This window comes from Prionailurus viverrinus, chromosome A1 (assembly GCF_022837055.1).
Source record: "Prionailurus viverrinus isolate Anna chromosome A1, UM_Priviv_1.0, whole genome shotgun sequence".
Lineage (NCBI taxonomy): Eukaryota > Metazoa > Chordata > Mammalia > Carnivora > Felidae > Prionailurus > Prionailurus viverrinus.
Window position 1 is genome coordinate 137,017,208 of NC_062561.1, and position 26,201 is coordinate 137,043,408.

A 26,201-nucleotide genomic window follows, 5' to 3' on the forward strand; every position below is an offset into this window, starting at 1 on the left:
AGGAACTAGTAGTAATAGTAAATTTCTTTATTTCACGGCATAAGTTTTTGACGTAATGGGTTGTGGGAGTTTTCATTTTAATGCCTTGAACTGGGATTTCATTCTAAAATTTGGTTTCCATTAAAATTATCTTTATCCTTGTGCATGTAATGACTTCATTGTTATTTTGATTATACATCCAGCCCTCCACAACTATTGAAAGAATCAAGTTACTCTAAAATTGCTCTGGATCGAAGAACAACGATCTCTTCTTCTGAGAACGAGGTGGATCATGGTGGAAGGAGAATGCATCGAAAGATCAAACCAAATGTCACTAGGGGCCGTGGATCAAAACGAATGCGAAGTAAGACCTCTCGGAAGGAACCTCGTGCTTCCAAGTCCACGCTGGTGACTCTTCGGGCTTCTCAGGAAGAAGATGAAGATGATGCTGAAGATTTTGAGCCTGATTATGAAGAAGACAGTTACCATCTTGCTCCAGAAGAAGTAAACAAAGCTCCAGTGTTTGTTCCCATTGGTCTCAGATCTCCCGAACCTGTTACTGCTCAAATTGAGGAAACGATGGAAGAGGTATTTTGTTTTTTGAATCTTGGAACTTTGTCTTACTTGTTTTTTTCTTGTAGTGAATCATTATTTCTTCTTAGTGATTATTAGGATTTGAACAGTTCATTTGCTAAATAAACCCTGCCGTATGCAATTTGTTTAAGCCCTGGTAGATATGTGAAGGAATCAATTAGAAGGAGGCTCCTGTATTACTGAACCTCTATAATCTAGGCCTGCCATGAGGTGGCCAGTGTAATAATGATAGAAATCTGATTTCACTTGAATGTGGAGGCTACTAAATCTACTTTCTGATTAATTTTTCCTTTTCATTTTGGCAGATGTTTTAACTCTCTGGTAGGTTCAGTATAAGCTCTGGTTGGTAGAGAAGGTAGAAGGGACACCTTTTTTTTCTTTTCCTTTTCTTTTAAATGTGGTAAAGGATCCCTGAGTGGCTTAATTGGTTGGGTGTGAGACTCTTGGTTTTGGCTTATGTCATGATCTCACAGTCGTGAGATTGGGCCCCACATCAGCCTCTTTGCTAGGCATGGAGCCTGCTTGAGATTCACTTTCTCCCTCCCTTTGTCCCTCCCCGCCTTGTACTTACTCCTGCTCTCTCTCAAAATAAAAAAATAAAATTATGAAAAAATCGTAAAATACACATACCCTAAAATATATCCTAGCCATTTTAAAGTGTATATAGTTCATTGGTATTAAGTGTATTCATATTGTCGTGCTACACCATCACCATCCATCCACAGAGGTTTTTTTGTCTTGTGAAACTAAACCTGTACTCATTAAACAATAATTCCCCAGTACCTCCTCTCCTCTCATTTATGGCAAGCACCATTCTACTTTTGTCTTTGTGACTTGACTCTAGGTACTTCACATAACTGGAATCATAACAGTGTCTGTTTTCATTGTGATTGGCTTATTTCATGTAGTATAAAGTTTTTAGTGGTCATTCAGATTGATATAGTGTACATGTATCAGAATGCCTTTTTTTTTTTTAAAGATTAAAACAATTTTTTTTCTTTTTTCTTTCTTTTTTTTTTTTTTTAAATTTTTGAGAGAGCAGAAGCGGGGGAGGGGCAGAGAGAGAGGGAGACAGAGAATCCCAAGCAGGCTCCACCCTGTCAGCGCAGAGCCCGATGTGGGGCTTGAATTCAAAAAGCCCTGAGATTATTACTTGAGCTGAAGTCAGATGCTCAATAGACTGAGCCACCCAGGGGCCTCCAGAATGTTCTTTTTTTAAGGCTGAGTGATATTTCATTACATATCTATACCACATATCTTTTATCTTTTCATCTGTCAGTGGACAGTTGGGTTACTTCTACCTTTTGGCTATTGCAAAGAATGCTGCTATGAACATGGGTGTACAAATACGTCTTCTAATCCCTGTTCTCCATTTTTTGGGGGATATACCTAGAAGTGGAATCACTGAATGACATGCTAAATTGTACATTGGATGCTTAACCGACTGAGCCGCTCATGCGCCCCAGACATCTCAAAAATCTTAAATGTTTTACTTTTGCCAAGTTGATGTCGTCATTTTAAGAATTGCTGTATTTTTTAATTGTGTATGAACGTGGATTATTTCTTCAGTTTAACACCCTTTATTTTAGTTGTTTGTTTTGCTGAGTATAGTATGCCAAAATGAAATAATGAAATTTCATTTTGATAGCTTGAAATAACTGTGAATGCACCTGATGTAGGATGTATAGCTGTTGTTGAGCATCCAGTCTCCAGCACAGATGTGACTACTCAGCAAATGAAACAAGAAGAAAATTTGAAGGCATTATCTATGGTAAGCATCCATTCTAATATGTTTTGTCTTTAACTCTGTTTACTTTAAAAAAAAAATAGAAGTTTATTTTGAAAGTTTTAAGTTTATAAGCCATTCTTACTAATTTCTCTCATGCAGGGAGCTATAAGTATGAATAGTAGAAACTGGTAAATAATCCAAAGATTTTATATTTCACTCACAAAGCATTGATTTGTGTATGTTTGTGTGAGTCACTCTTAATATCCTCATAAACTTAAGTTAAAGTTCTGTTGCATTAAATCTGTATTCAATATAAATTATTTAAAATATATTTAGTTCCTTTTTGTTTGATACTCTTCCTTGTTTTTGCAAATCAAGTCTGGGAATTATTTATTAAAATTTTTTTTTTTTACAGTTTATTTATTTTGAGAGAGAGAATGTGCTAGCAGGGGAGGGACAGACAGAGAGGCAGAGAGTGAATCCCAAGCAGGCTCCACAATGTTAGTGCAGAGCCCGATGCTGGGCTCAGTCTCACAAACCTTGAGATCACGACCTGAGCTGAAATCAAGAGTCGGACACTTAACCAACTGAGCCACCCAAATACCCTCACCTTTTCACATTTTTTAAATTACTGGTCTGTGTGTCTTTTTGTTGAGTTGTAAGAAATTTTTAAATAGTAAGGATATAAGTTCCTTATCAGATATACGATTTCCAAATATTTTCTCCTCTTCCGTGAGTTATCTTTTCAATTTTTTTTTAAATTAGAGCATGAATAGTGGAGAAGGGCAGAGGGAGAGAGAGAGAATTCCAAGCAGGCTCCATGCTCAGTGTGGAGCACAGTGCAGTGTTTGATCCCACAACCCTAGGATCGTGACCTGAGCCAAAATCCATTGTCGGATGCTCAACTGACTGAGCCACCCAGATGCCCCTGTCTTTTCATTTTCTTGATGGTTCCCTTTAAGTGCAAACGTTTTTAAATGTGATAAAGATCGTTTTATGTCTTTTTTCTTTTGTTGCTCAGGCTTTTGTTGTAATATTTAAGGTATCTTTGTGAAAGCCAAGATCTTGAAGATTTACTCCACTTTTCTTCTAATAGGTTTACAGATTTTACTGTAGTTTTACATTTAAGGCTTTAATCCATTTTGAGTTAATTTTTTATATGGTATGCGGTTAGAGTTCTTCATTCTTTGCATATGACAATACAGTTGTCACACTGTTTCTTTGAAAAGACCATTCTTTCTTTATTGAATTCTCTTGCATTCTTGTCAAAAATCAATTGGCTGTAGATGTATGGATTTTTTTTCTGGATTCTTGGTTCTATTCCATTTCCTTTCTCTTCTTGTACCAGTGATGCTCGATTGATTACTGTTGCTTTGTGGTAAGTTTTGGAATTAGGAAGTATAAGCCATCCTACTTTATTCTTTTTTTAGGATTGTTTTAGCTATCGTGGGTCTCTTGTAATTCCATATGAATTTTAAAATCATCTTGTAATTTTCTAAAATTTTTTTTTTTCAACGTTTATTCATTTTTGGGACAGAGAGAGACAGAGCATGAACGAGGGAGGGGCAGGGAGAGAGGGAGACACAGAATCGGAAACAGGCTCCAGGCTCTGAGCCATCAGCCCAGAGCCTGACGCGGGGCTCGAACTCCCGGACCGCGAGATCGTGACCTGGCTGAAGTCGGACGCTTAACCGACTGCGCCACCCAGGCGCCCCAAAATCATCTTGTTATTTTCTACTCGACATAATCTAAGATTGTGATTGGGATTGCATTGAATCTGGGGATCACTTTGGGGGGTCTAGTCCCATATTAACAGTTTTCTAATTCATGAACATGGATATTTGCCCATTTACTTAGATCTTCTTTGATTTCTTTCAATAGCATTTTGTAGTTTGCAGGGTATAAACTTTGCACTTCCTTTGTTAAATTTATTTTCAAGTATGTTGTATCTGAGGCTCTTGTGAATGGATTGGTCTTCTCAATTTCACTTTCAGGTTTTTCATTGCAAGTGTATATAGAAATACAATTGATTTTTGTATGTTGGTCTTGTATTTTGCAACTTTGCTGAACTAATTAGTTCTAATAGATTTTTAGTGAATTCCTTAGGATTTTCTATTTACAAGATCATGACATGTGAATAGAGATAGTTCTACTTCTGCCATTCTGTATTAGTTTCTCAGTGCTTCTATAACAAAATGCTATCAACTAGGTGGTTCAAAACTACAGAAAGTTATTTTCTCAGTTTTGGAGGCTAGAATTCCAGAATCACCATCCCCCTTCTGAAGACTCTGAGGGAAAAACTATTCAGGCCTTTCTCCTACCCTCTGACAATTGCCAGAGATCCTTGTCATTGCTTGGCCTTATGGCAGCACATTTCCAACTTCTGCCTCCATTGCCACATGGTGTTCTTTCTGTATGTGTGTCCTGACTTTTCTTCTAAAGACACCTGTTGTATTGGATAGGGCCAGCCCTAATGCAATATGACCTCATGTTAGCCTGATAACATCTGAAAAAGCCCTGTTTCCAAATAAAGTTACATTCATGGTACTCAGCTTAGGACTTCAACATATCTTTCTCAGAAACAGAATTTGACTTAACACTTCTCCGTCTGGATATCTTTTATTTCTATTGCTTGCCTAGTTTCCCTTGCTAGAACCTCCAATACATATTGAACAAAAAAGTGGCAAGAACGCATACTTTTGTCTCATTCCTGGTCTTAAGGGAAAGCATCCAGTCTTTCACCATCAAGTTTGATGTTAGCTCTGGATTTTTCATAGGGTTTTTTTTTTTTTTTTTTTTTTTAATCAAATTGAAGTTTCAGTCTATCCTTGGTTTGTGTGAGAGGATTCTTAGGAAAGGATGTTGGCAGTTTTCATATGCTTTTTATGCATCTTTGGAGATGATCATGTGATTTTTGCTTTTTTTTTGTACTGATAATGATGTATTACATTCATTATAACAGGATGTCAAATCAAAAATTGCATCCTACTTGGTCATGGCATGCAATTTTATGTTGCTGGATTTGGCTTGCTGGTATTTTATTAAGGATTTTTATGTGCAAATTCATAATAGATAATTCTTCTGTTTTCTACTATGAATCTGACCCCAGATTCTTGGGTCAGGAGCTAAAGTCCTGATCCTCTTAGAAAGAAAGGCCTTCTGCTGGGACTTGCAAGGAGAATGGAGCCTTATTTTCTTGGTTGCAAATGTCTGAGGTGGAGTCTCTGGTTCATTGAGCTGGGAAGAAGGAGCGGGGAGAGAGTCTTAGTTGAGATACCACAGGCTCTTACTTTGTTACCTTATTTTCATCAGTTGCTCAAATAGAGGTTTCTGTTGCCTTTACGACCATTTCCAGAGGCTTTAAATGTTTGGTTTTATTAAATTTTACCAGTTTCACTGGGGAGAGGGTCAGCAGAGCCTTATGATGTCATGCTGGACATAGATCTTGTAACCTTTTTATTTTTTTTTTTAAGTTTATTTATTTTGAAAGGGAAAGAGAAAGTGGGGGAGAGGCAGAGAGAAATGGAGACAGAATCACAAGGAAGCTCCACATGACAGTGTGGAGCCCAACAAGGGGCTTGAACTCATGAAGTGTGAAAACATGACCTGAGCTGAAATCAAGAGTCAGATGCTTAACTGAGCCACTCAGGTGCCCAGATCTTGTAACTTTTTAATTTATTAAAATTCATTTAAGTTTTAAGCCACCTAGTTAAAAAAAATTGGTGAGATTCGTCAGACTTTGGTTTCCATTGGATTAAAACCAGTGACAAATATGACTGAAGTTGAAAGATTATGAAAGTGAAGAAGTGAAGTAAGCCTAGTAAATGCACATGGTAGATGGAATATGATTAAAGTTAAAAAGAAAAAGTAAAATAAGTAGCAAGAGACAAAAGAATTTGGCTTTTAAATTATTTCTGTTGATGAAATATTCTGAATAATTATAAAGGGAAAGCACAGTTTCCTCTCCTTTGTAATCAGAAGCATAGAAGAACTGTAAAACCATAGTGCTTTTTGAGACATAGAACATATATTTGGGAAAATACATAAGGCATTGCTTATCTTTTCCTCTTCTAGGAAATGACCACAGGTGAACATACCCAAGATGAAACAGGTAACTGTTAATAAGGAAACTGCCAAAACTACCTGGTTAACACTAGCAGGGTGATTTAAAATTTTTTTTTTTAATTTTAACTTAATTTTTTTTAGAGGGAGAGAGCCATATGAGTGTGCATGTGCAAGTGGGTGAGGGACAGAGAGAGAGGAAGAGAGAATCTTTTTTTGTTTTGTTTTTTAAATGGTGATTTATTTATTTTGAGAGTGTGAGTGAGGAAGGGGCAGCGAAAGAGGGAGAGAGAGAATTCCAAGCAGACTCCACGCTGTCAGTACAGAGCCTGACATGGGACTCGATCTTATGAACTGTGAGATCATGACCTGAGCCCAAATCAAGAGTTGGAAGCTGCTTAACTGACTGAGCTGCCCAGGCACCCCTAGTATTGGTATTAGTTAGTAAATGAGTCCTTGCTGGGAGTTGAACAAAAAGTTTCCACTGTTGAATGTTTTATCTCCAGGAGAAACTTGGATTCTTGGAATAATTACTTTATGAAGTGAGTTAAGAGTTAAATGTTTAATAAAGAAGTATTATTTCCTCTGATCTGCACAGGTTTACTTTCTTCGAAGGTAACTTAAGTTATTTAATGGGAGGGAGGCATTTTCAATGAATAAAAGCTAATAATGCATGATTTCTTTTTTTTGTAGTAATAAAATACTACCCTAGTAAGGAATTAGTGGTATGGAAGATATTGAAACTTGTTGCTAGAGGATAAACACCTGCATTAAAAATGTTTTCTAAGCAAACAATCGTAAATTTCCAGATTCATCCTTCTGTTTTAATGTTGTTACATTTTCTCACAAGGTACCAATGATGGAAGCACTGAAGCTGCTATAACTTTACTTACAATGGGAGATCTAGTGTTGCAGTCAGAGATTGGTACAGAACAGAGTGATGGTAAGAATGAAAGATAAGGCCTACTGAGAAAAACCTTTTAAAATCCAACTTCTAAGAAATTATACCCACAGTTGAGTAATAAGTCAGTACTTCTACATTTGAAGTTGGTATAATTTTGTTGTTTTTCCAGAAGTAAGTAATATGTGTGCATTGATGCACCCACCTCAGCGCATTTAGATGTAGTGGCCACCATTTCAAGATAGTACACTTGGTTTATTGAAAAAAGGTTGTATTTCTGGAATAATCCAGTGAGTCCTCCACCTTTCTCATCATAAACATTGGTTAATTGAGATCACTGATCACTTTATACAGGTTTCTTTAGCCAGAGGAGCTCCTGCTTTGGATAGTCTTCACAATTACCTGACAGTGGAATACCGTATCAAGGGACAATAACAGTCAATGACATAATTTAGTTTGGACTGTTTCGTTAGTTTGAACCCAGATTTTTAATATTATAGGCTGGCCTTAATGGAGAAGCTATGGTCTTTACTCTCTAAGCACCTTCTATTTTAAGTACATTAAATGGATAGTTACATTAATTATTTTCCTGTTAATTATTGTGCCTGGACATGAGTGGGTTGCCATTTTTACTATATATTATTCAGGGCCTATAACTATATATTTATCAGAGAATTCTCTGGTCTGTGTTTCTTACATGGCTCATTCTCTCTCTCTGTCTCTTTTTTTTTTTTTTTTTTTTAAGTAAACTGTACACCCATCGTGGGGCTCAAAATCACGACCCTGAGATCAAGAGTCACATGCTCTACTGACTGAGCCAGCCGGGCACCCCTATATGGCTCCTTTCTCAGTGATAGAGCATTGCTTTGGAGCCTGTCACAAATCTCTAGAACCTAAAATACAGGTTTTTAAAAATTGTAAATGAAGGTGATAATATCTTGAAACTTACTTGAGGCTATGTAGTTACTGAAGGCAAAAAGATTCATTTTTACTTATAATAGCACAAAAATTTTAGTGTGTGAGAATTATTAAGCCTATAGTTGTTTAATGTTGAAGGATTTACTTTCTTTGGATATCTACTTGTATTGGGTCAATTTTAATTTTCTGTTCTTTTCTGTAATAGGAGTATGTGTACTTCTTGATGTTCATTCAAAGGATAAAAGCTGTGTTCCTTTTAGCCCAGATAATGTAAATCACAAAATTGTTCGTGAATGTCAGGAGCTTTCTTCACCTGTCAGTAGTACATCTCCTTCACCATTAGAAGAAAACAAGATTGTATTGGAAGAGCAAAGTACTAAAGAAGAAATTGGTTTAGTGGAGGAAGTAAAGGAAAATGCTATATCAACCAGGTTTAATTTGCTTTATTTTTTTTCCTTTTTTTTTTCTTTTTCTTTTTTTTTTTTTTTTTTTTTTTTTTTTTTAAGTAGGCTTCATGCCCAGTGTGGAGCCCAGTGCAAGGCTTGAACTCATGTTCCTGAGATCAAGACCTGAGCTGAGATCAAGAGTTGGATACTTAACTGACTGAGCCACCCAGCCCAGATGCCCCTATTTTGCTTTATTAAACTCTTGAGTTTTACTAGAAATTAAGAGTGCCGGGGTGGCTCAGTTGATTAAGCATCTGACTTTAGCTCAGGTCATGATCTCATGGTTTGTGAGTTCAAGCCCTGCATCGGGCTTTCTGCTGTCAGCACAGAGCCCACTTTGGATCCTCTGTCTCCCCTCTCTGCCTCTCCCCTGCTTGCACTCTCTCTCAAAAATAAATAAGCATTTTAAAAAATTACGAAGAAATTTATTATAATAAATATATTTAAGTCAACTATCGATTAATTTATAATAGGTTTTGAGTAATACTTGTGTAAGTGTAAATTTTACTGCTAATTTTTCAGCCTTTAAAGTGAGGATTGGCTGGTTTGACTTTAATGGTTTGAATATTTCTATTTATTTATGTATTTTAAGTAGGCTCCACACCCAATGTGGGGCTTGAACTCATGGACCTGAGATCAAGAGCTGCATGCTCTACTGACTGAGCCAGCCAGGGACCCTTAATGGTTTGCATATTAAAGTTAATGCAATATGTGCATCTTTGAAGCTTTAATGAGATAGTTTTATGTAACTATAGTCTCTGTTTTACAGACACGGTCCAGATTCTCTTTCCTTCTCCAGACTTTCAGTAAAGTAACTTTAACATTAAAAAATGAACACTTAACAGAGATTGTGGCACCTGAGAAGGTGGCACGTAACTATATAAGAGTAGTGAAGAAGGTGAGAGAGGTAATTCTGACACAGTTGATGAATTTCTCTCTTCCCATCTTTCTTTTTCTAGGAATACAACCTCTGATGTGACCAGTAATTTGAGAATGAGAAGTAGATTTGCCAAGCCTAAGCCAAATCTTAAGACTTTAAGGACCAGCAGGTTTGGCGTTCATCAGGAAGTTCCCAATTTGTTTGCAAGCCAAGGAGAAGTAGTAGAAAGTCAAACAGGTAAATGTGTTTCCCTTAAACAGCTACAAAATTACTTTTATAGGAGAATTTGCATTAACATTTCAAGTAGAATATTTGGTTGTTAAAATTATTTTAATTTACTATTAAAAAGTTTCAAAAAGTAGAATGACTTATAAAATAAATACCAATAAACCCATCAACTGGCTTCAGTAATTATTACCATTTGCTCTTTAGATGACCCTTACTAACACAGGTTTGAATTGCATAGGTCTACTATACATGGATTTTTTTGATAAACAGTATAGTACTATAAATATATTTTCTCTTCCTTAGGATTTTCTTAATATTTTATTCTAGTTTTATTGTAAGAATTTGGTATATAATACATATACAAAATATGTTAATTGACCATTTATATTACTGATAAAGCATCTGGTCAACAGTAGACTATTAGTAGTTAGGTTTTTTGGAAGTCAGTAGTTAATATGTGGATTTTTGACTGCATGGGAGGTTTATACCCCAATCCCCCCATGTTATTCAAGGGTCAACTGTATGTATTTGATCAGACATTTTTTGTATGTGTGCACATGGAATATTCACATAAACATTTTTAAAGGTAGATATACATGAATGTGGCAAAAAAATAAGACAGTGTCTATAAGGTACAAAATTTAAAAAACTTCTTCCTTGGTTCCCAGTCCCCTAATCTCACTTGTAGTGGTAAACTGCCATTAAGTTTGTAGACTTCCAGGAGTGTATTATACACACAAGCATCTAAATGTGAGGCTGTGTGTGTGTACATACGTGCATCCACATATGCATACACATATATGTATATAAACACATGTATATTCCTTTCAGAAAGAATAAAAATATAAGCATACTATATCATATATAGTGTTCAGCCCTTAGGAAAAAAACAATTTTACTGAGATAATTCTATGTAATACAGTTAAACCCTTTGAAGGGTACAATTCAGTGGTTTTCATATATTCACCAAGTTATGTAATCATCACCGTTAGCAGGCACTCCCATTTCCCCAAGTTCTAGGCAATCACTAATCTTTTTCTGTCTCTGTAGATTTGCTTATTTTTGATGTTTTGTATGAGTGGAATCACATAAGTGGTCTTTTGTGTTGATGTCTTTTACTTAGCATGTTTTCACAGTTCATCTATGTTGTAGTATACATCAAATACTTCATTTCTTTTTCTTGTCAAGTATTCCATTGTATAGCTATATTACATTTTGTTTATTCATTTATCTGTTGTTGGGCTTTTGGGTTGTTTTCTGGTTTTTGGCTCTTGTAAGTAATGCTGCTAAGAACATTCATGTGTAAGTTTTTGTGTGGACATATGTTTTCATTTCACTTGGATTTACATCTACAAGTAGAATTGCTGGATAATATGGTAGTTCTATGTTTAACCTTTTGAGAAACAGCCAAACTGTTTCAAAAGTGGTAGCAGCATTTTTTAATTTTTTTGCTTATTTTAGATTTTTTGTTTTATTTTTAAGTAATCTCTACCCCCAACATGGGGCTTGAACTTGTAACCCCCAAGATCAAGACTTACATGCTCTACTGACTGAGCCAGCCACACACCACAACATTTTGTATTTTCACCAACATTCTGTGAGGGTTTCAGTTTCTATTCTCTCAGACCCTTGTTATTAGATATTCTAGTTATCGTGAAGTAGTATCTCATTGTAGTTTTGATTTGTGTTTACCTGATGACCAAGGATATTGAGTATCTTTTCATGTGCTTATTTATGTATCTTTTTTTTAGAGACATGTCTGTTCAGATCTGTGCTTATTTTTAAATTGGGATATTTGTCTTTTTAAAATCTTTTTTTTTTTTTAATGTTTATTTTTTGAGAGAGAGAATGTGAGCAGGGGAGGGGCACATAGAGAGAGGATCTGAAGTAGGCTGTGCTCTGAGAGCGGAGAGCCAGATAGGGGTCTCGAACTCACAAACTGAGATCATGACCTGAGCCAAAATCAGATGCTTAACCAACTAAGCCACCCAGGTGCCCCATGGGATTTTTCTCTTTTTAATATTAAGAGTTCTTTATATGGTAGCATTGTTTTTAAAGATTAGTGTATTGAAAAAAATCTGTCTATAGGGTCACATAGGGCTCTTATTTTTTTAATGGCCTTACTACTTTGTGATGTACATGTTGAATCCTACTGCCACTTCTTTTTCCACCTCCCCTCCCTACCAAAGGCCCAACCCCTTTAGGTGCTAGTGAGAGCAGGAAAAACTGCATGCAGTAAGCTGTCTAGATTGTATAAAATCCTATAGGTAGAAGATCTGGATGGTTAGCAACATCTTTTCCCTGTTGGGGGTTCCTGGTTTTTGGTATTTCCTTTCAACCAGCAGTGCCTATGGTTCAGTTAGTTAATTCATTACTTACTCTGGGTTCAGGAATACCCAGAAGCTGTTTCAGTATGCAGGGTGAGGTTACCTTACTTATTTATTTATTTTATTTTTATTTAAAAATGTTTAATGTTTTATTAAACTTTTTTTTAATGTTTATTTTTGAGAGAGTGCAAGTGGGGGAGGAGCAGAGAGAGAGACAGAGAGAGACAGAGAGACAGAGAGAGGGAGAGAAACAGACACAGAATCCGAAGCAGGATCTGGGCTCTGAGCTGTCAGTACACAGCCTGAAGCAGGGCTCAAACCCATGAACTGTGAGATCATGACCTGAGCTGAAGTCAGACAGTTAACTGACTGAGCCACCCAGGGGCCCCTAAAAAATTTTTTTTTAAATGTTTGTTTATTTTTGAGAGAGAACGTGAGCGGGGGAGGGGCAGAGAGAAAAGGAGACAGAATCTCAAGCAGGTTCTGTCCTGTCAGCACAAAGCCTGACATGGGGCTTGAACTCATGAACCGTGAGATCATGACCTGAGTCTAAGTCGGATGCTTAACTGACTGAGCCACCCAGGTGGCCCTAAAAATTTTTTGACTGTGGTTGACACACATACACTAGTTCCAGTCATAGTACGTAGTGATTCAACAAGTTTGTACATCGTGTTCTGCTCTCCAGAAACATACCTACCATCTCTCACCATACAGTACAATTACAGTACCATTGATTATATTCCTTATGCTGTGCCTTTTATTCCCATGATTTATTCATTCCATAATTGGAAGCCTGTATCTCCCACTCCCCTTCATCCACTTTGCCCATCCACCTACTTCCCTTTGGCATCAATTTTTACTTGGTATTTATAGGTCTGATTATGCTCTTTGTTTATTCATTGGCTTTTTAAAGATTCCATAGATGAGTGAAATCATTTGTTGTTTGTCTCTCTCAGTCTGACTTATTTCACTTAGCATAATACCCTCTAGATCTGTCCACGTTGTCGCAGATGGCCTGGTGTCGTCCTTTTTTTTTTTTTTTTTTTAAATTTTTTTAATGTTTATTTATTTTTGAGACAGAGAGAGACAGAGCATGAACGGGGGGCGGGTCAGAGAGAGAGGGAGACACAGAATGTGAAGCAGGTTCCAGGCTCTGAGCTGTCAGCACAGAGCCTGATGTGGGGCTCGAACTCACGGACTGTGAGATCATGACCTGAGCCGAAGTCGGCCACTTAACCAACTGAGCCACCCAGGCGCCCCCCCCTCCCCCCCCCCCCCCCCCCGTGTCGTCCTTTAATGGCTGTGTAATATTCCGTTGTGTGTGCATGCCACATCTTATCTGTTCATGTATTGATGGACACTTAGGTTACTTCGGTATCTTGGCTTTTGTAAACAGTGCTGCAGTAAACATAGAGTTGCTGCACATATCCTTTGAATTAGTGTTTTCATTTTCTTTGAATACCTACTAATGGAATTTATTGAATGATATGGTAATTCTAAATTTAATTTTTAGAGCAATATCCATACTGTTTTCCATCATGCCTGTATCAGTTTACATTTCCACCACTAGTACACAAAGATTCCTTTTTCTCTACATCCTGAGTTTATTTTTGTGTATAGTAGAAAGTGGTCCAGTTTCATTCTTTTGTATGCAGCTGTCCAGTTTTCTCAGTAACATTTATTGAAGAGACTGTCTTTTCCCCTTTGTATATTCTTGCTGCCTTTGTCATAAATGGACCATATAAATGTGGATTTATTTCTAGACTCTCTGTTCTCTTCCATCCATCTACTTTTTTGTGTGTGGGCCAGACCATACCATTTTGATAATTACAGCTTTGTAGTATATCTTGAGATGTGGGAATATGATACCTCCACCTTTGTCTTTCTTTCTCAAGATTGCTTTGACTATTCAGTCGTGTGATTCCATAGAAATTTTAGTATTATTTGGTCTAGTTTTGTGAAAAATGCTGTTGGTATTTTGATAGGGATTTGAACGTAACTCTTTTATATAGAAGTCATTTTATTCTTCTTTGTGGAGCAGCTCCCTCCCCAACATTTCCCCCAAGGTGGAGCTAGACCTCATATGTTCCCACCTCTAAACTTCTTTTGTATGTGGGTTTGTGATTATATTGCTGTCATCATAGGGTGGACCTAAAATTGCTGTGACAACCACGAGTGAAAAATGTGTAGTGTAGCATTCATTAATCCTCTGTTTCAAAAATCTCACTGGCCAGGATCACTCTTCTGCCATGTGAATAAGCTTAAGTTTTGGATTAAGAGAAATTGGAAGAGTTGCTATATACTGATTTGTCTTTGAGGAGAGAACATATTTCTAATGTGGAGGTTTTAGCTGTACTGTTTTGGACTGTATCTTAAGTTTGTTTTTTGTTTAAGAAACTGAGAAAAATGGTTCTGAAGCAATGGGGGAATTACAAGATAAAAAATTTGAATCACTTACAACAGCACTGAATAATGAGAACATCTTGGCATGTGAACATGGTATTGAAGAGATGACTATTTCTCAAGAAGCAAACCTAACTGAAAGGTAAGAGGGAGGAGATTCCGGAATTTTGTTTATATTCTCTTTCAGCTACAGTAATTAGCTATAGCTTTAGGAATTTGTTGGCAAAAGGGGGGGTTCTGTTGCATTAAATGTATTTTAAAAATTTGGACACCATTAAATAATCTTTGACTCATTTAGCTCTAAACATTACTCTGTGGTTGTCCACTTGGTTTCACATTCAAAACTGTAATACATACTCTGAAGATCTAATATATACTAATTTCTCTTTCAGAAATGATGATCAAGAAGAGGAATCTCAAAAGGTTCAGTTATTTTCAGTTGATCCAATTGTTTGCTCTGAAACAAAGCCCCATACGCTTGGTTCAGATATGGGTCTCGGTGAGAGTTGTATCAAAGAGCCAGAGAGAGAGGACTCTAATGGAGACACTGTGCTTACACTTAATGTGTCAGAGGTAAAAGAATGTAAAATATATCATGGTGGGGCTGGGTGTGTTCCCCACTTAAAAAAAATTAAGGTGTAATTTACATAGAATAACCTTCACCCTTTTATGTGCACTTCTGCAAGTTTTGGCAAACATATATAGTTGCGTAAACACATGAACGGTTCCATCATTCCCCACATTTCCCAGGGCCCTTTTTTAGTCACCCCCTTTTACCACCCCCACTACTTGGTGATCACTGATCTGTTTTCTTTCCCTATAGTTTTTTTGTCTTTGCAAGAATGTATTGTGATATATTTTTTTATTAAGTGTATTTTTAGTCTTTGGAGCATAGATAAAATAGCCAATACATAGCTTTGCCATAAAAATTTGGAAAAAGGAAGTGTTTTGTATACAGACTATTTACCTCTTGCTTGCTGGCCTCTGAGTCTGAGAAATACATTGCAGGTGTTTCCTTGAGATATTATTATATGTTCATTGCTGTGTGAGATATTGGACAGACAAAGTTATGGGACTCATATGAGTGAATGCTTAGGCTCTGATGGGTGCTATGAAAGCAAGTTGCACAAGACTCTTAAAGGAGTGGTCCTCAATCCAATCCAGTAAAATCAGTATCTGGAAATAAGGTGTAGGCATTTGCAGGATTTTGTTTTTTTGTTGCTGTTAAAGGTTCTTGTTATTCTAATGTGTAGCTGGGACTGAAAGAAACCACGTGGGTGGCTTAGTTGGTAAGTGTCTGACTCTTGATTTCAGCTCAGGTCATGATCTTGTGGTTTGTGAGTTCAAGCCCCACATTCTGCTCCATGCTGATAGTGCCGAGCCTGCTTGGGATTATCTCCCACTCCCTCCCCCTGGCCCCTGGTCTCAAAATAAATAAATAAACTTACAAGAAAAAAAAATCCTGGATCTAGAAGAACAGGTATAAATTAGCCAGTTAAAGGGAGAGGAACATGTGTAAAGAACAGGTGTGAAACAGCATGTCATATTCAGGGACTATAATTAGTTATGAGTGGAATATAAATGAAGAAGTAGTTAGAGTGAGGTTGGCAGCCTGGGAACAGATCATAAAAAGAAATTTTTATGGCTTGTTAAGGAGTTTGGATTATATCCAAAGTTAAGGGATTTTCCCTACCCCCCCAACATGTTTGTTTTTACTTCATATTTTGAAATAATTTCAAGCTTGTTGAAAAGTTTCAAAGATCTTACATAGAATTCTTACATAGAATCTTTACTTAGATTCATTAGTTATAAACATTTTGCTTCATTTGCTTTTTCTCTGTCTTGTTCTCCATCTCTATAGATACATACTTTTAAAAAACTGAACCATTTGAAAGTTGCAGATGTGAGACTTCACCCATAAATACTGCAGCTTATATCTGATATGAACGAGGATGTTTCTTATAGAGAAATGATACTCTTGTCATACTCAGTATTACCATACTGTCTAATATTGATTTAATAACAATATGTAATACATAGTTCCAGTCAACGCTCTCACATTGCATTTAGTTGTGATTCTCCTTATTCTCTCACTGTCTTTCAGTGTTTATTTATTTCTTTTGATAGAGCAGGGGAGGGGCAGAGAGAGACGAAGACAGAGAATTCCAAGTAGGCTCCTTGATGTCAGTGCAGACAGAGCCAAACATGGGGTTCGATCCATGAACTATGAGATCATGATCTGAGCTGAAATCGAGAGTTGGAGGACGCTTAACTGACTAAGCCTCCCAGGCACCCCTCTCCTTATCCTTTTTTTTTTTTTTGAGAGAGCATGTGCACCTGTGCGCACATGTGCAGGAGGGACAGGGGAGAGGAAGAAAAAGAATCCCAAGCAGGCTCCATGCTGTCAGTGCAGAGCCTGATGTGGGACTGGATCTCATAACCGTGAGATCATGACTTGAGCTGAAATCAAGAGTCAGATGCTTAACTGACTGAGCCACCCAGGCACCCTTCCTTATTCTGTTTTAATCTAGAGTAGCCCTCCTGCCCTTTTTCCTCTTTTGTGAATTTGACATTCCAGGCTAATTCACAATCGGGGTTTTTGTTTTTGTTCCCTGTTGTTAGATTCAGGTTAAATATTTTTTGGCATGATTATTACCTAGGTAACGTGTTCTTCCTTTTGTATACCTTTATTAGACATGTAATGTCAGTTTGTCCCATTATTGATGATGTTGACTAATTACTTGGCTAGAATGGTGCCTGCTAGATTTCTCTATATAACAGCATCTTTTCCACATGGCGTTAGTAATTTTTCATATGACACCCAACAGACTTCTACCTAGTAGTTTTAGTATCAATTGATGCTTACCTGAATCAATTATTGACATTGTTGGTTACAAAACGTTTAAGTTTTAAGATTTTAAGCAGTAGAGAATTAGAGTAAGAATTGTATTTTAGAGATTACGTTGTTGGCAGTTTTGTGGAAAACAGATTGGAAGGAGCTGTGTTGGAGGCAAGGAAACATTTTGCTTCCATTCAGATGTCATCTAATAGCACAATGGCTGCTATTATAATGGGGAAAGAGAGAAGGTTGAAGGATTTGAATCTCTCTTTCCTGTTGCTTCAAAAATAATTTGATGAAATTCTCATATTTAACAATTTACTGGGAATTTCTTTGTGTATATGTATGTTTATTTAAAGGAATCAAAAGTTACTGGTACTACTGGTTTCAAAACATTTGGAAAATTATATATGGTTAAATAGTTGTTGAATTTTGAAGCAGTCACTCTTCCTGTATCCAATTGTCTGGAAAGCTTTTTAAAACTAAAATTTGGTTGATCTCATTCTTGAATTTTAATTAAATTTTTTTTAGTGTACACCAAGTAGTATGCCAGAAGTTCAACAGGAGAATGTAATCAGTTCTCAAGATTTAACAGGTATGATAATCTGCTTTGATAAAGCATCATCAAACTGAATAGTATGGCTTTTCCTTCCATATCCCATTTGATTATGAAAAAAACTAAAACAGTTTTTAAGTCTGCAATGGCCTTAAATTATGAAGTATTTTTTTAATGGTTTATTTATTTTTGAGAGAGAGAGAGAGAGAGAGAGAGAGAGCGAGCATGATTGGGGGAGGGGAACACAGAGGATCTGAAGTGGGCTCTGTGCTGACAGTAGCTAGTCTGATGTGGGGCTTGAACTCACGAACTGTGAGATCATGTCCAGAGCTGAAGTCAGATGCTTAACTGAGCCATCCATGTGTCCCAAACACTTGAAGTATTTTAGGTGTAATTTTTTAAATTCAGAATTATACATCTCCTCTATAGTGAACCATCTTTATCCTTTATGAAATTCCTTTTTATTTTTGTGGGTGTAATTTACTTTTTATTCTTGTGTATAAGTTGTCTTGAGACTTTAGAAATGTAATAAATTAATGATTTTCCGTTGTTTCATGGTTCAGCTTTTCATTACTAACTTTTAAACTTTGATAGTCAATCTAGTTGCTAACGTACATCAAGGTGGTGAAGATGAACAAGCATTCATTTTAACTCTGGTGGAAATCCCAACCAATGCCATAGAAGAATATACTGATACCACTGCCCAGTTAATGCCAAACCCTTTACTGCCAGCGCCCATATTGATCAAGTCCGTGAATACAGAAGAAAGGAGTGACGTGAGGTAATGAATGACCTCAACTGTTTTAAGTTTTTGTTTAAATTCCCGTTATTTAACATACAGTATAGTTTCAGGTGTATGGTGATTCAGCACTTCCATATAGCACCCAGAAGCTAAACTATTTTTGCTAGGAGGAAAGGTGCTTTATTACTCAGATAGTATTGACTGAATAAGCCATTCACCAACATTATTTGTATTTGTCCTTATTTAGTAATTATGTGATAAGTTAGAGAAGATATCATTGATTTTATATCTGATAAAGCTGCCATTTAAGTGTGTAATACTTTTGTATGAAACTTGTTTCGTATCTTAAGTATTTTGAAAGCTAAAAAAAATTTAGCAGTTTGGGTTATAAAATGCCATCTGTTAAAGGTGTGGTTACTTTGTAAGCATATATATTTTAAATTCTGAAATAAATACGTTCATAGAAGTTGCAAAAATAGTACAGAGAGATGACATTTTTGTATGTTTTTAATACTGTTAATTCTTTTCTATAGAATTGTTGTATTTTAACGGTCATTGGTTAAGGCACTTAATGGTCAAGTAGCATTAGATGTTGAAGCCTTTCATATTTGGAAGAGGGATTTTAGGGGTGCCTGGGTGGCTCAGTCAGTTAAGCATCCGACTTTTGATCTCAGCTCAGGTCTTGATCTCAGGGTTGTGAGTTGAAGCCCTGCATTTGGCTCCACGCTGGCTCCTACTTAAAAAAAAAAGGAAGAAGGATTTTAGATTGAAATTTTAACTCTACAGACAAAGAAAACACTATTTTTGTACCTTAGATTTAATTCAGTATTAGAGAATGTGTGAGTTTTATAGAGTTGTGAGTTTTTAAATACGAATAGACGTCAAAACTAACATTTTTGTGAGCTGGCCATGTAAATATTAGTTACTTGAAAGTTTTTTGGCAGCTGTCATCAGGATAGCTGAGCCTTTAACCTCATTAAGTAACTTCTAATTTGCTGATTTAACATGTATGCATTTCCTATGCAGTATGAGTTTTCCAGTAACTTCAGTTGGTCAGGATGCCATGTGTATATCTGATTCTGGAAGAGAGGATTCTGAAAAGCTTCCTGCTAATTTGGATCTTATAACTAGGAAGAGATTTCATTGTACGCTTGATGAAAGTGACCATGTTCCTCCTGCCAAAAAAAGTTCACTCACTTCAAGAGATGATTGTCAAAATTATACCTCTGAGGTAAGATAGAATTATCAAGCACATAAGATGGCCATATTACAACGGATCCATTTGTTTCCTTTAAACTCTTTAAATAAAGATAGTTCTAATAGTTTTCACCATAAATAACCCAGCTAAAACTGGTTTTAGATAATCACTTTTAACCAGTTCTAGGTGAAAATTGATTGACATTCATCAGGAAACCCATTCCCAGTTGTGTGTCATTGGCTAAAAATAAGGCCAAAAGCCTCCTGTAGATCTGGATCCTGCCTCTACCATTTAACAGCTGTGGGACCTGAGTCAAAATAGGTCTTCTCTGTGAATGAGTTCCCTATTGTGTAAAATTATTACAGTAATATCATCACTACCGGGATCATAATGCTTAAAGCTATCCATTGCTCTTAGGAAGAAGACCCAGGACCTCAAAGGCCCTCTATTTGTCTGGTCCATTTCTGTCTCTGGCCTCACCTTCTGTTTGTCTCTCCCTTACTCTCTGACTATATTGGCCGTCTTTCAGGTTCTTGAATGCATCATACTTCTTCATATCCCAGGGCATTTGTTTTATTATCTCCTCTATATGAAACATTACCTTGCCAGACATACACACTTCTTTAGCCTCCATCATCACTACCTCAGGGAAGCCTGAAGACACCATGCACATTTGATCACCAGCCACTATGTTAAAGGTTTCTTGGCACCCTCTTGTTTTTGTTTCTGATACTCATGATAATTTATCTCACTATGTAGCTACACTTTGGAAAAGTTAATTTAGAATCTATATTCTCAATGGGACAGTTGAAGACCAATCATCCTTAGATAGCAGACAACAGAGGCAATGTATTCTTTTATATCTGATAGGTGGAAGATGGTATCCCAGAATGTTTTTCATTTCTCTTATTACAAGTAAGGTTGAACATGTTTCATATGCTTAGAGCCATTTGTATTCTTTTCTCTGTGAAATGATTCTATATTCTTTCACCATTTTTTAATTGCATTGTTGATCTTTTTCCTACAGATTTGGAGGAACTCTGTGTAATGTATGTCCATGAATGAGTTGCAAATATTTTTTCCCAGTGTGTCTTTTGACTCTACTTTTTGAGTTTTCTTCCCTTGCAGACATTTTTTGGTTGAATTTTTCTTTTTTTTTTTAAGATTTTATTTTCTAGTCATCCTTACACCCAACATGGGGCTCAGACTTAACAACCCTGAGATCAAGATTCACATGCTCTACTGATTGAACCAACCAGGTGCCCCTGATTTTTTAATATGAAAATTTTCAAGCATTTAAAAAGGTAGACAGGGTAGTATAATGTCTCCCCATGTACAGGTCACCCAGTTTCATCAATTTATCATCATTTCTTACAGACATTGTTTTGTTCAAAAGTATATTTAATGACTTGGGGAAAGGATCATAGTACATTGCTATGTGCAAAGCCAGGCCACCAGTTTATATTATGCCATTTAAAAATGATAGATGTACGTTGATGTGACTGTATAAGAACAGTATAATGTCTCGGACTTATTTGTGATTTTTCTTTTTTTTCATGATTTTTGTTTTTTGACCTTTGTTTTCAGCTTTTTAACAATGAAAAATTGCTTATAAAATGTCATAATTGTAAATTCTGGAATACACATACTGCATTCAGATAGACATGCAAACAATTTTAATTTTTCTGTAATCATATTTATCAGTATTTTTATGTATGGCTTCTAGGGACTGTGTTAGATAGATATTGAAAGTCCACTTTGAGACTTAGTAGGAATTCTTAGAGTTAATATTACTGATTTGTTTAGAATTTATTTTGGTGTTAGGGAGAGTGAAACCAACTTCATTTTCCCCAGGTGCCTGCCTAGTTGTCTCAGCACCGTTTTTTGAATAATTTATCTTTTCTCCACTGATTTAAAATTCCATTCTTATCACATATTAAATCCCATATGTATTTGTGTATATTCCTAAACTTTCTTTTCTTCTACTTTTAGATTCACCTATTTATTCTTGGGCCAGTATCCCACTGTTTTATATATAAAACTCTGTTTATATAAAAACTCTAGTTTTTAAATGCTTTACTGTCTTAAATGGAAGGTTTCCCTCTCCTCCCACATCGCTTTATTTTTTTCTTTTCTTTCCCTTTTTTTTTTTTTTTTTTAAGTTTATTTATTTTTGAGAGAGATAGCACACGAGCAGGGGCGGGGCAGAGAGAGAAAGAGAGAGAGAGAGACAGACACAGAAAGAGAGGGAGACACAGAATCTCAAGCAGGCCCTGGGCTCTGAGCTGTCAGCACAGAGACCCAGAGCCCGACACCGGGCTTGAACTTAAGAGCAGTGAGATTATGAGCTGAGCCAAAGTCAGGGGTTTAACAGACTGAGTCACTCAGGTGCCCGTACTTTCTTATTTTTTCTTTTCAAGTTTGTATATATTCTATATTCAATTTTGTATATATTTCTTTTCAAGTGTGTATATATTCTAAAGTTTGGGTTTTTTTTCAAAATTTTACTTAAATTTTAGTTAACGTATAGTGTAATACTGGTTTTGGGAGTAGAATTTAGTGGTTCGTCACTTAAATAAAACACTCAGGGGCACCTGGCTGGCGCAGTCGGTTAAGCGTCCGACTTCAGCCAGGTCACGATCTCGCGGTCCGTGGGTTCGAGCCCCGCGTCGGGCTCTGGGCTGATGGCTCAGAGCCTGGAGCCTGTTTCCGATTCTGTGTCTCCCCCTCTTTCTCTGCCCCTCCCCCGTTCATGCTCTGTCTCTCTCTGTCCCAAAAATAAATAAACGTTGAAAAAAATTTAAAAAAAAAAAAAAAAAAAAAAAAAAAAAACACTCAGTGCTCATCTCAAAAAGTGCCCTCCTTAATACCCATCTCCCATTTAGCCAATCCCCCCCCCCCAACCTCCCTCCGTCAACCCTCTGTTTGTTCTTCTTCATAAAGAGTCTCTTATGGTTTGCTTGCCTCTCTCTGTTTTTACCTTCCCATATGTTCATCTGTTTTGTTTTTTAAATTCTACATATGAGTGAGATTGTACAGTATTTTTCTTCCTCTGACTTATCTCGCTTAGCATAATACACTTCTTCAGTTGATGGACATTTGGGCTCTTTGCATAGTTTGGCTATTGTTGATAATGGTGCTGTAAATATTGGGGCGCATGTACCCCTTTGAATCTCTATGTATCCTTTGTGTAAATACCTAGTAGTACACTTGCTAACTTGTGCAGTAGTTCTAGTTTTAAATTTTTGAGGAACCTCCACACTGTTTTCCAGAGTGGCTGTCCTAGTTTGCATTCCCACCAGCAGTGTAAGAGGGTTCCCCTTTCTCTGCAACCTCATCAACATCTGTTGTTTACTGCGTTGTTAATTATAGCCCTACTGGTAGGTGTGAGGTGGTATCTTGTCATGGTTTTGATTTGTAATTCCATGATGATGAGTTATATTGAGCATCATTTCATGTGTCTGTTAGGTATCTGGGTGTCTTCTTTGGACAAATTTCCATTCATGTCTTCTGCCCATTTCTTAACTGGATTGTTCATTTTTTGGGTGTTGAGTTTGATATATTCTTCATAGATTCTGGCATATTACCTTTTAACTTTATCAGATATGTTACTTGAAATTATCTTCTCCCATTCCATAGGCTGCCTTTTAGTTTTGTTGATTGTTTCCTTCATGCAGAAGCTTTTTATCTTGATGAGGTCCCAATAGTCCATTTTTGTTTTTGTTCCCTTGCCCATAGCATTGTGTCTAGTAAGAAGTTGCTACGGCTAATGTCAAAGAGGTTGCTGCCTGTGTTTTCTTTTAGAATTTTGATGATTTAAAGTCTATATTAATTTTATAATTAGCTTGTTCAGAGCTTTAAAAAATCCTATTGATGCTTGTTTTAGGATCATATTAACTTGACCACTTAAGATAGGGAAAATTGATGTCGTAATTGTGATGTTGAATTTTTTTTCTTTATCCAAAAACGTGGTATGTCTTTTCATTTGTTTAATTATTCTTTTATGTCTTTTAGTGGTATTTTCATCTCCTCTTCATTTAAATTCTCCATTTCTTATTAGGTTATACCTAAGAATTTTATCTTTTGTTGCTATTATCGTTGAATTCTTTTCTATCCGGAGAGCTTACTAAATTCCTCTCATAGTATACAGTAATTTTTCTTTTGTTTCTGTTGGGGTTTCTAAGTAAAGTCATATTATCTGCAAATAAAATTTTAATTCTTCTCATCTACTTTATATACCTTTAGTTTCCTTCTCTTTTCTAACTATATTGGCTAGTATAATTTTAAAAAAAAGTCAGAAAATAGTCTTGATAGTAGATACATTTTTCTTACTCCTGACTTAAGTGGGAATATTTCCAGTGTTTATGAAGTGAGATGCTGGTTTTTGAATTGTAGTAATTATAGTTTATGGTGTTAAGAAAATGTCTTTTTATTCAATGTAAAGTTTTTTCCAAGTATGAATATTATTGGACACTTTCGCTACAAACAGAGAGATGATGATAGTATTTTTCTCCTCAGTTCTGTTGAATTATATTAGATTTCATATATTGAATCATCTTTGCATTCCTGAAATAAACTCTGCTTGATTATTATGTTAGTCTCTTGATGTGTTGCTGAATTATGTTTATACTATTTCATCTGATATTTTTGTACTGGTTAATTTGAATCAATATTAGCCTTGATTTATAAAAAGCATTTGGAAACTTTCCCTCTTTCACTGTGCTCTAAAACAGTTTAAAGAATAGGAGCAGTATCTTTTTTATAAGTGTTTGGTAGAGTTTCCATAAGCCATCTTTTACCCTCGAGCTTTCTGGGAGATACCTGCTTTCTTTAGTTAGAAAAGAGGGTGGGAGGCACCTTGGGGGTTCAGTATCTGACTCTTAATTTTGACTCAGGTCACGATCTCATGGTTGGTGAGATTGAACGCCCATGGTGGGCGTTGTGCTGACAGTGCAGAGCCTGCTTGGGATTCTCTCTCTCCTTCTCTCTCCGCCTCTCTGCCATTTATGCACACTGTCTCAAAATAAACATTAAAGAAAAAAATAGAAAGACTGACTTGATACATGGATTCAATTTTTTTTGTAATTTTTTTTTTAAAACAGGGGTGTTCAGAGGAAATAAGTGTTGAGGAAACAGGTGAGTGAAATAAATTTTAATGTGATTACATTTTGTTATTTTTGGATATTTTTGATGCATCTATTCAAATTTGGAATTGAAGGAGAGTCTTGCTTACTTTCTCTAAGTATTTTGCTTTTATTATTAGAAGTTTTTCTTCTTAGCTGAGATCTTGGATTTGGCACTTTCGTAGACATAAGCTACTTTCATCCTGTAATAACAGAAAACCATATGGCTACAGAATTTCCTGTAAAAGCTTAACAACTATATTTCAGGAATTACAAAGCTGAGCATAAAGGAGTTTTTATGGTTCCTTAGGTTTACCCAGAGATTAGAAAAGACATATATATATGTGTATATATATATATATATATATATATACACACACACACACAGAGAGAAAGCTTTTCTAGGTAAAAATAGGTTGATATGACTATTTTGTATCTGAATACAGAAACTGTTACCATAGCTTTGTACCAGTTACAATTCTTAACAGTCCCGATAACTTATATATTAACTTATAACTTAGCTTACTCTTATTAGGGTAGGTTTATGATAGAATGTCCTGATTTTTTTCCTTCAAATATTGCAGTTCAACTGGATATATAAATTTCAAGATGGATGCTTACCATTTGTCTTTGTTTTTTGAAGGGGAGTCTTACAAGGGACAAGATACCTTCCCTACCTCAGGAAGCACACATACAACTCCAGAACCTCAGAAAGAGCAACTTGAACCAACTTTGCAGTGTATAGGATCTCAGTCTCTTGATGAAATAATAGACACGCATGCAGAAACGAGTACACCTCAGTTACCTCAGAATGAGATGATTGTCTCTGATAAGGAAGAGGGAACTGGTGCTGCTTCAAAGTCTGAACAAATGGGTAGCATCACAGCAGCTTCAAAAACCCCATTATCCAGGTACCATGAGAAGCTCTTTAACAAATGCTCCTTTCCATTTCTGTCTCTCAAAGGACAAATGTAACCTCTACACAACAAATATAACATAAAGACTAAGTCTAGTACTAAGGATGATGTTTTATAAACATATTCCTCTGTCAGTAATGTAAAGGGGAGGAGTTTTGTCAAAGAAAATTCAGTAATGTCAACATTTTTGCAAGACTCCAGACAAATACAACATTCTGTATAACAAGAGCTTACCTTTAGATGCTGATACTAACTTTTAGGTAGAAAATCTGCATAGGTAGCTACTGGTATGATGGAATAAATAATGATCAGAATAATAATGACACTTAGTAGACGTGCTGATGCCACTAAGGTGGTAT

General features: G+C 36.2%; 1 protein-coding gene across 2 annotated transcripts in view; it reads left to right on the forward strand.

Annotated features, from left to right (window-relative positions):
- The window catches only part of BDP1 (B double prime 1, subunit of RNA polymerase III transcription initiation factor IIIB), an 89,124-nt gene that overhangs the window by 54,307 nt on the left and 8,616 nt on the right, over positions 1-26,201 (forward strand). For both annotated transcript variants that reach the window (XM_047862993.1, XM_047862919.1), the window contains 13 exons: positions 183-567; positions 2,222-2,344; positions 6,377-6,413; positions 7,215-7,307; positions 8,389-8,614; positions 9,589-9,746; positions 14,459-14,609; positions 14,860-15,040; positions 17,838-17,901; positions 18,457-18,643; positions 19,631-19,835; positions 24,905-24,938; positions 25,569-25,836. In XM_047862993.1, coding sequence (XP_047718949.1) covers positions 183-567; positions 2,222-2,344; positions 6,377-6,413; positions 7,215-7,307; positions 8,389-8,614; positions 9,589-9,746; positions 14,459-14,609; positions 14,860-15,040; positions 17,838-17,901; positions 18,457-18,643; positions 19,631-19,835; positions 24,905-24,938; positions 25,569-25,836 — 2,112 coding nt within the window. The remainder of the gene's footprint in view (positions 1-182; positions 568-2,221; positions 2,345-6,376; positions 6,414-7,214; positions 7,308-8,388; positions 8,615-9,588; positions 9,747-14,458; positions 14,610-14,859; positions 15,041-17,837; positions 17,902-18,456; positions 18,644-19,630; positions 19,836-24,904; positions 24,939-25,568; positions 25,837-26,201) is intronic.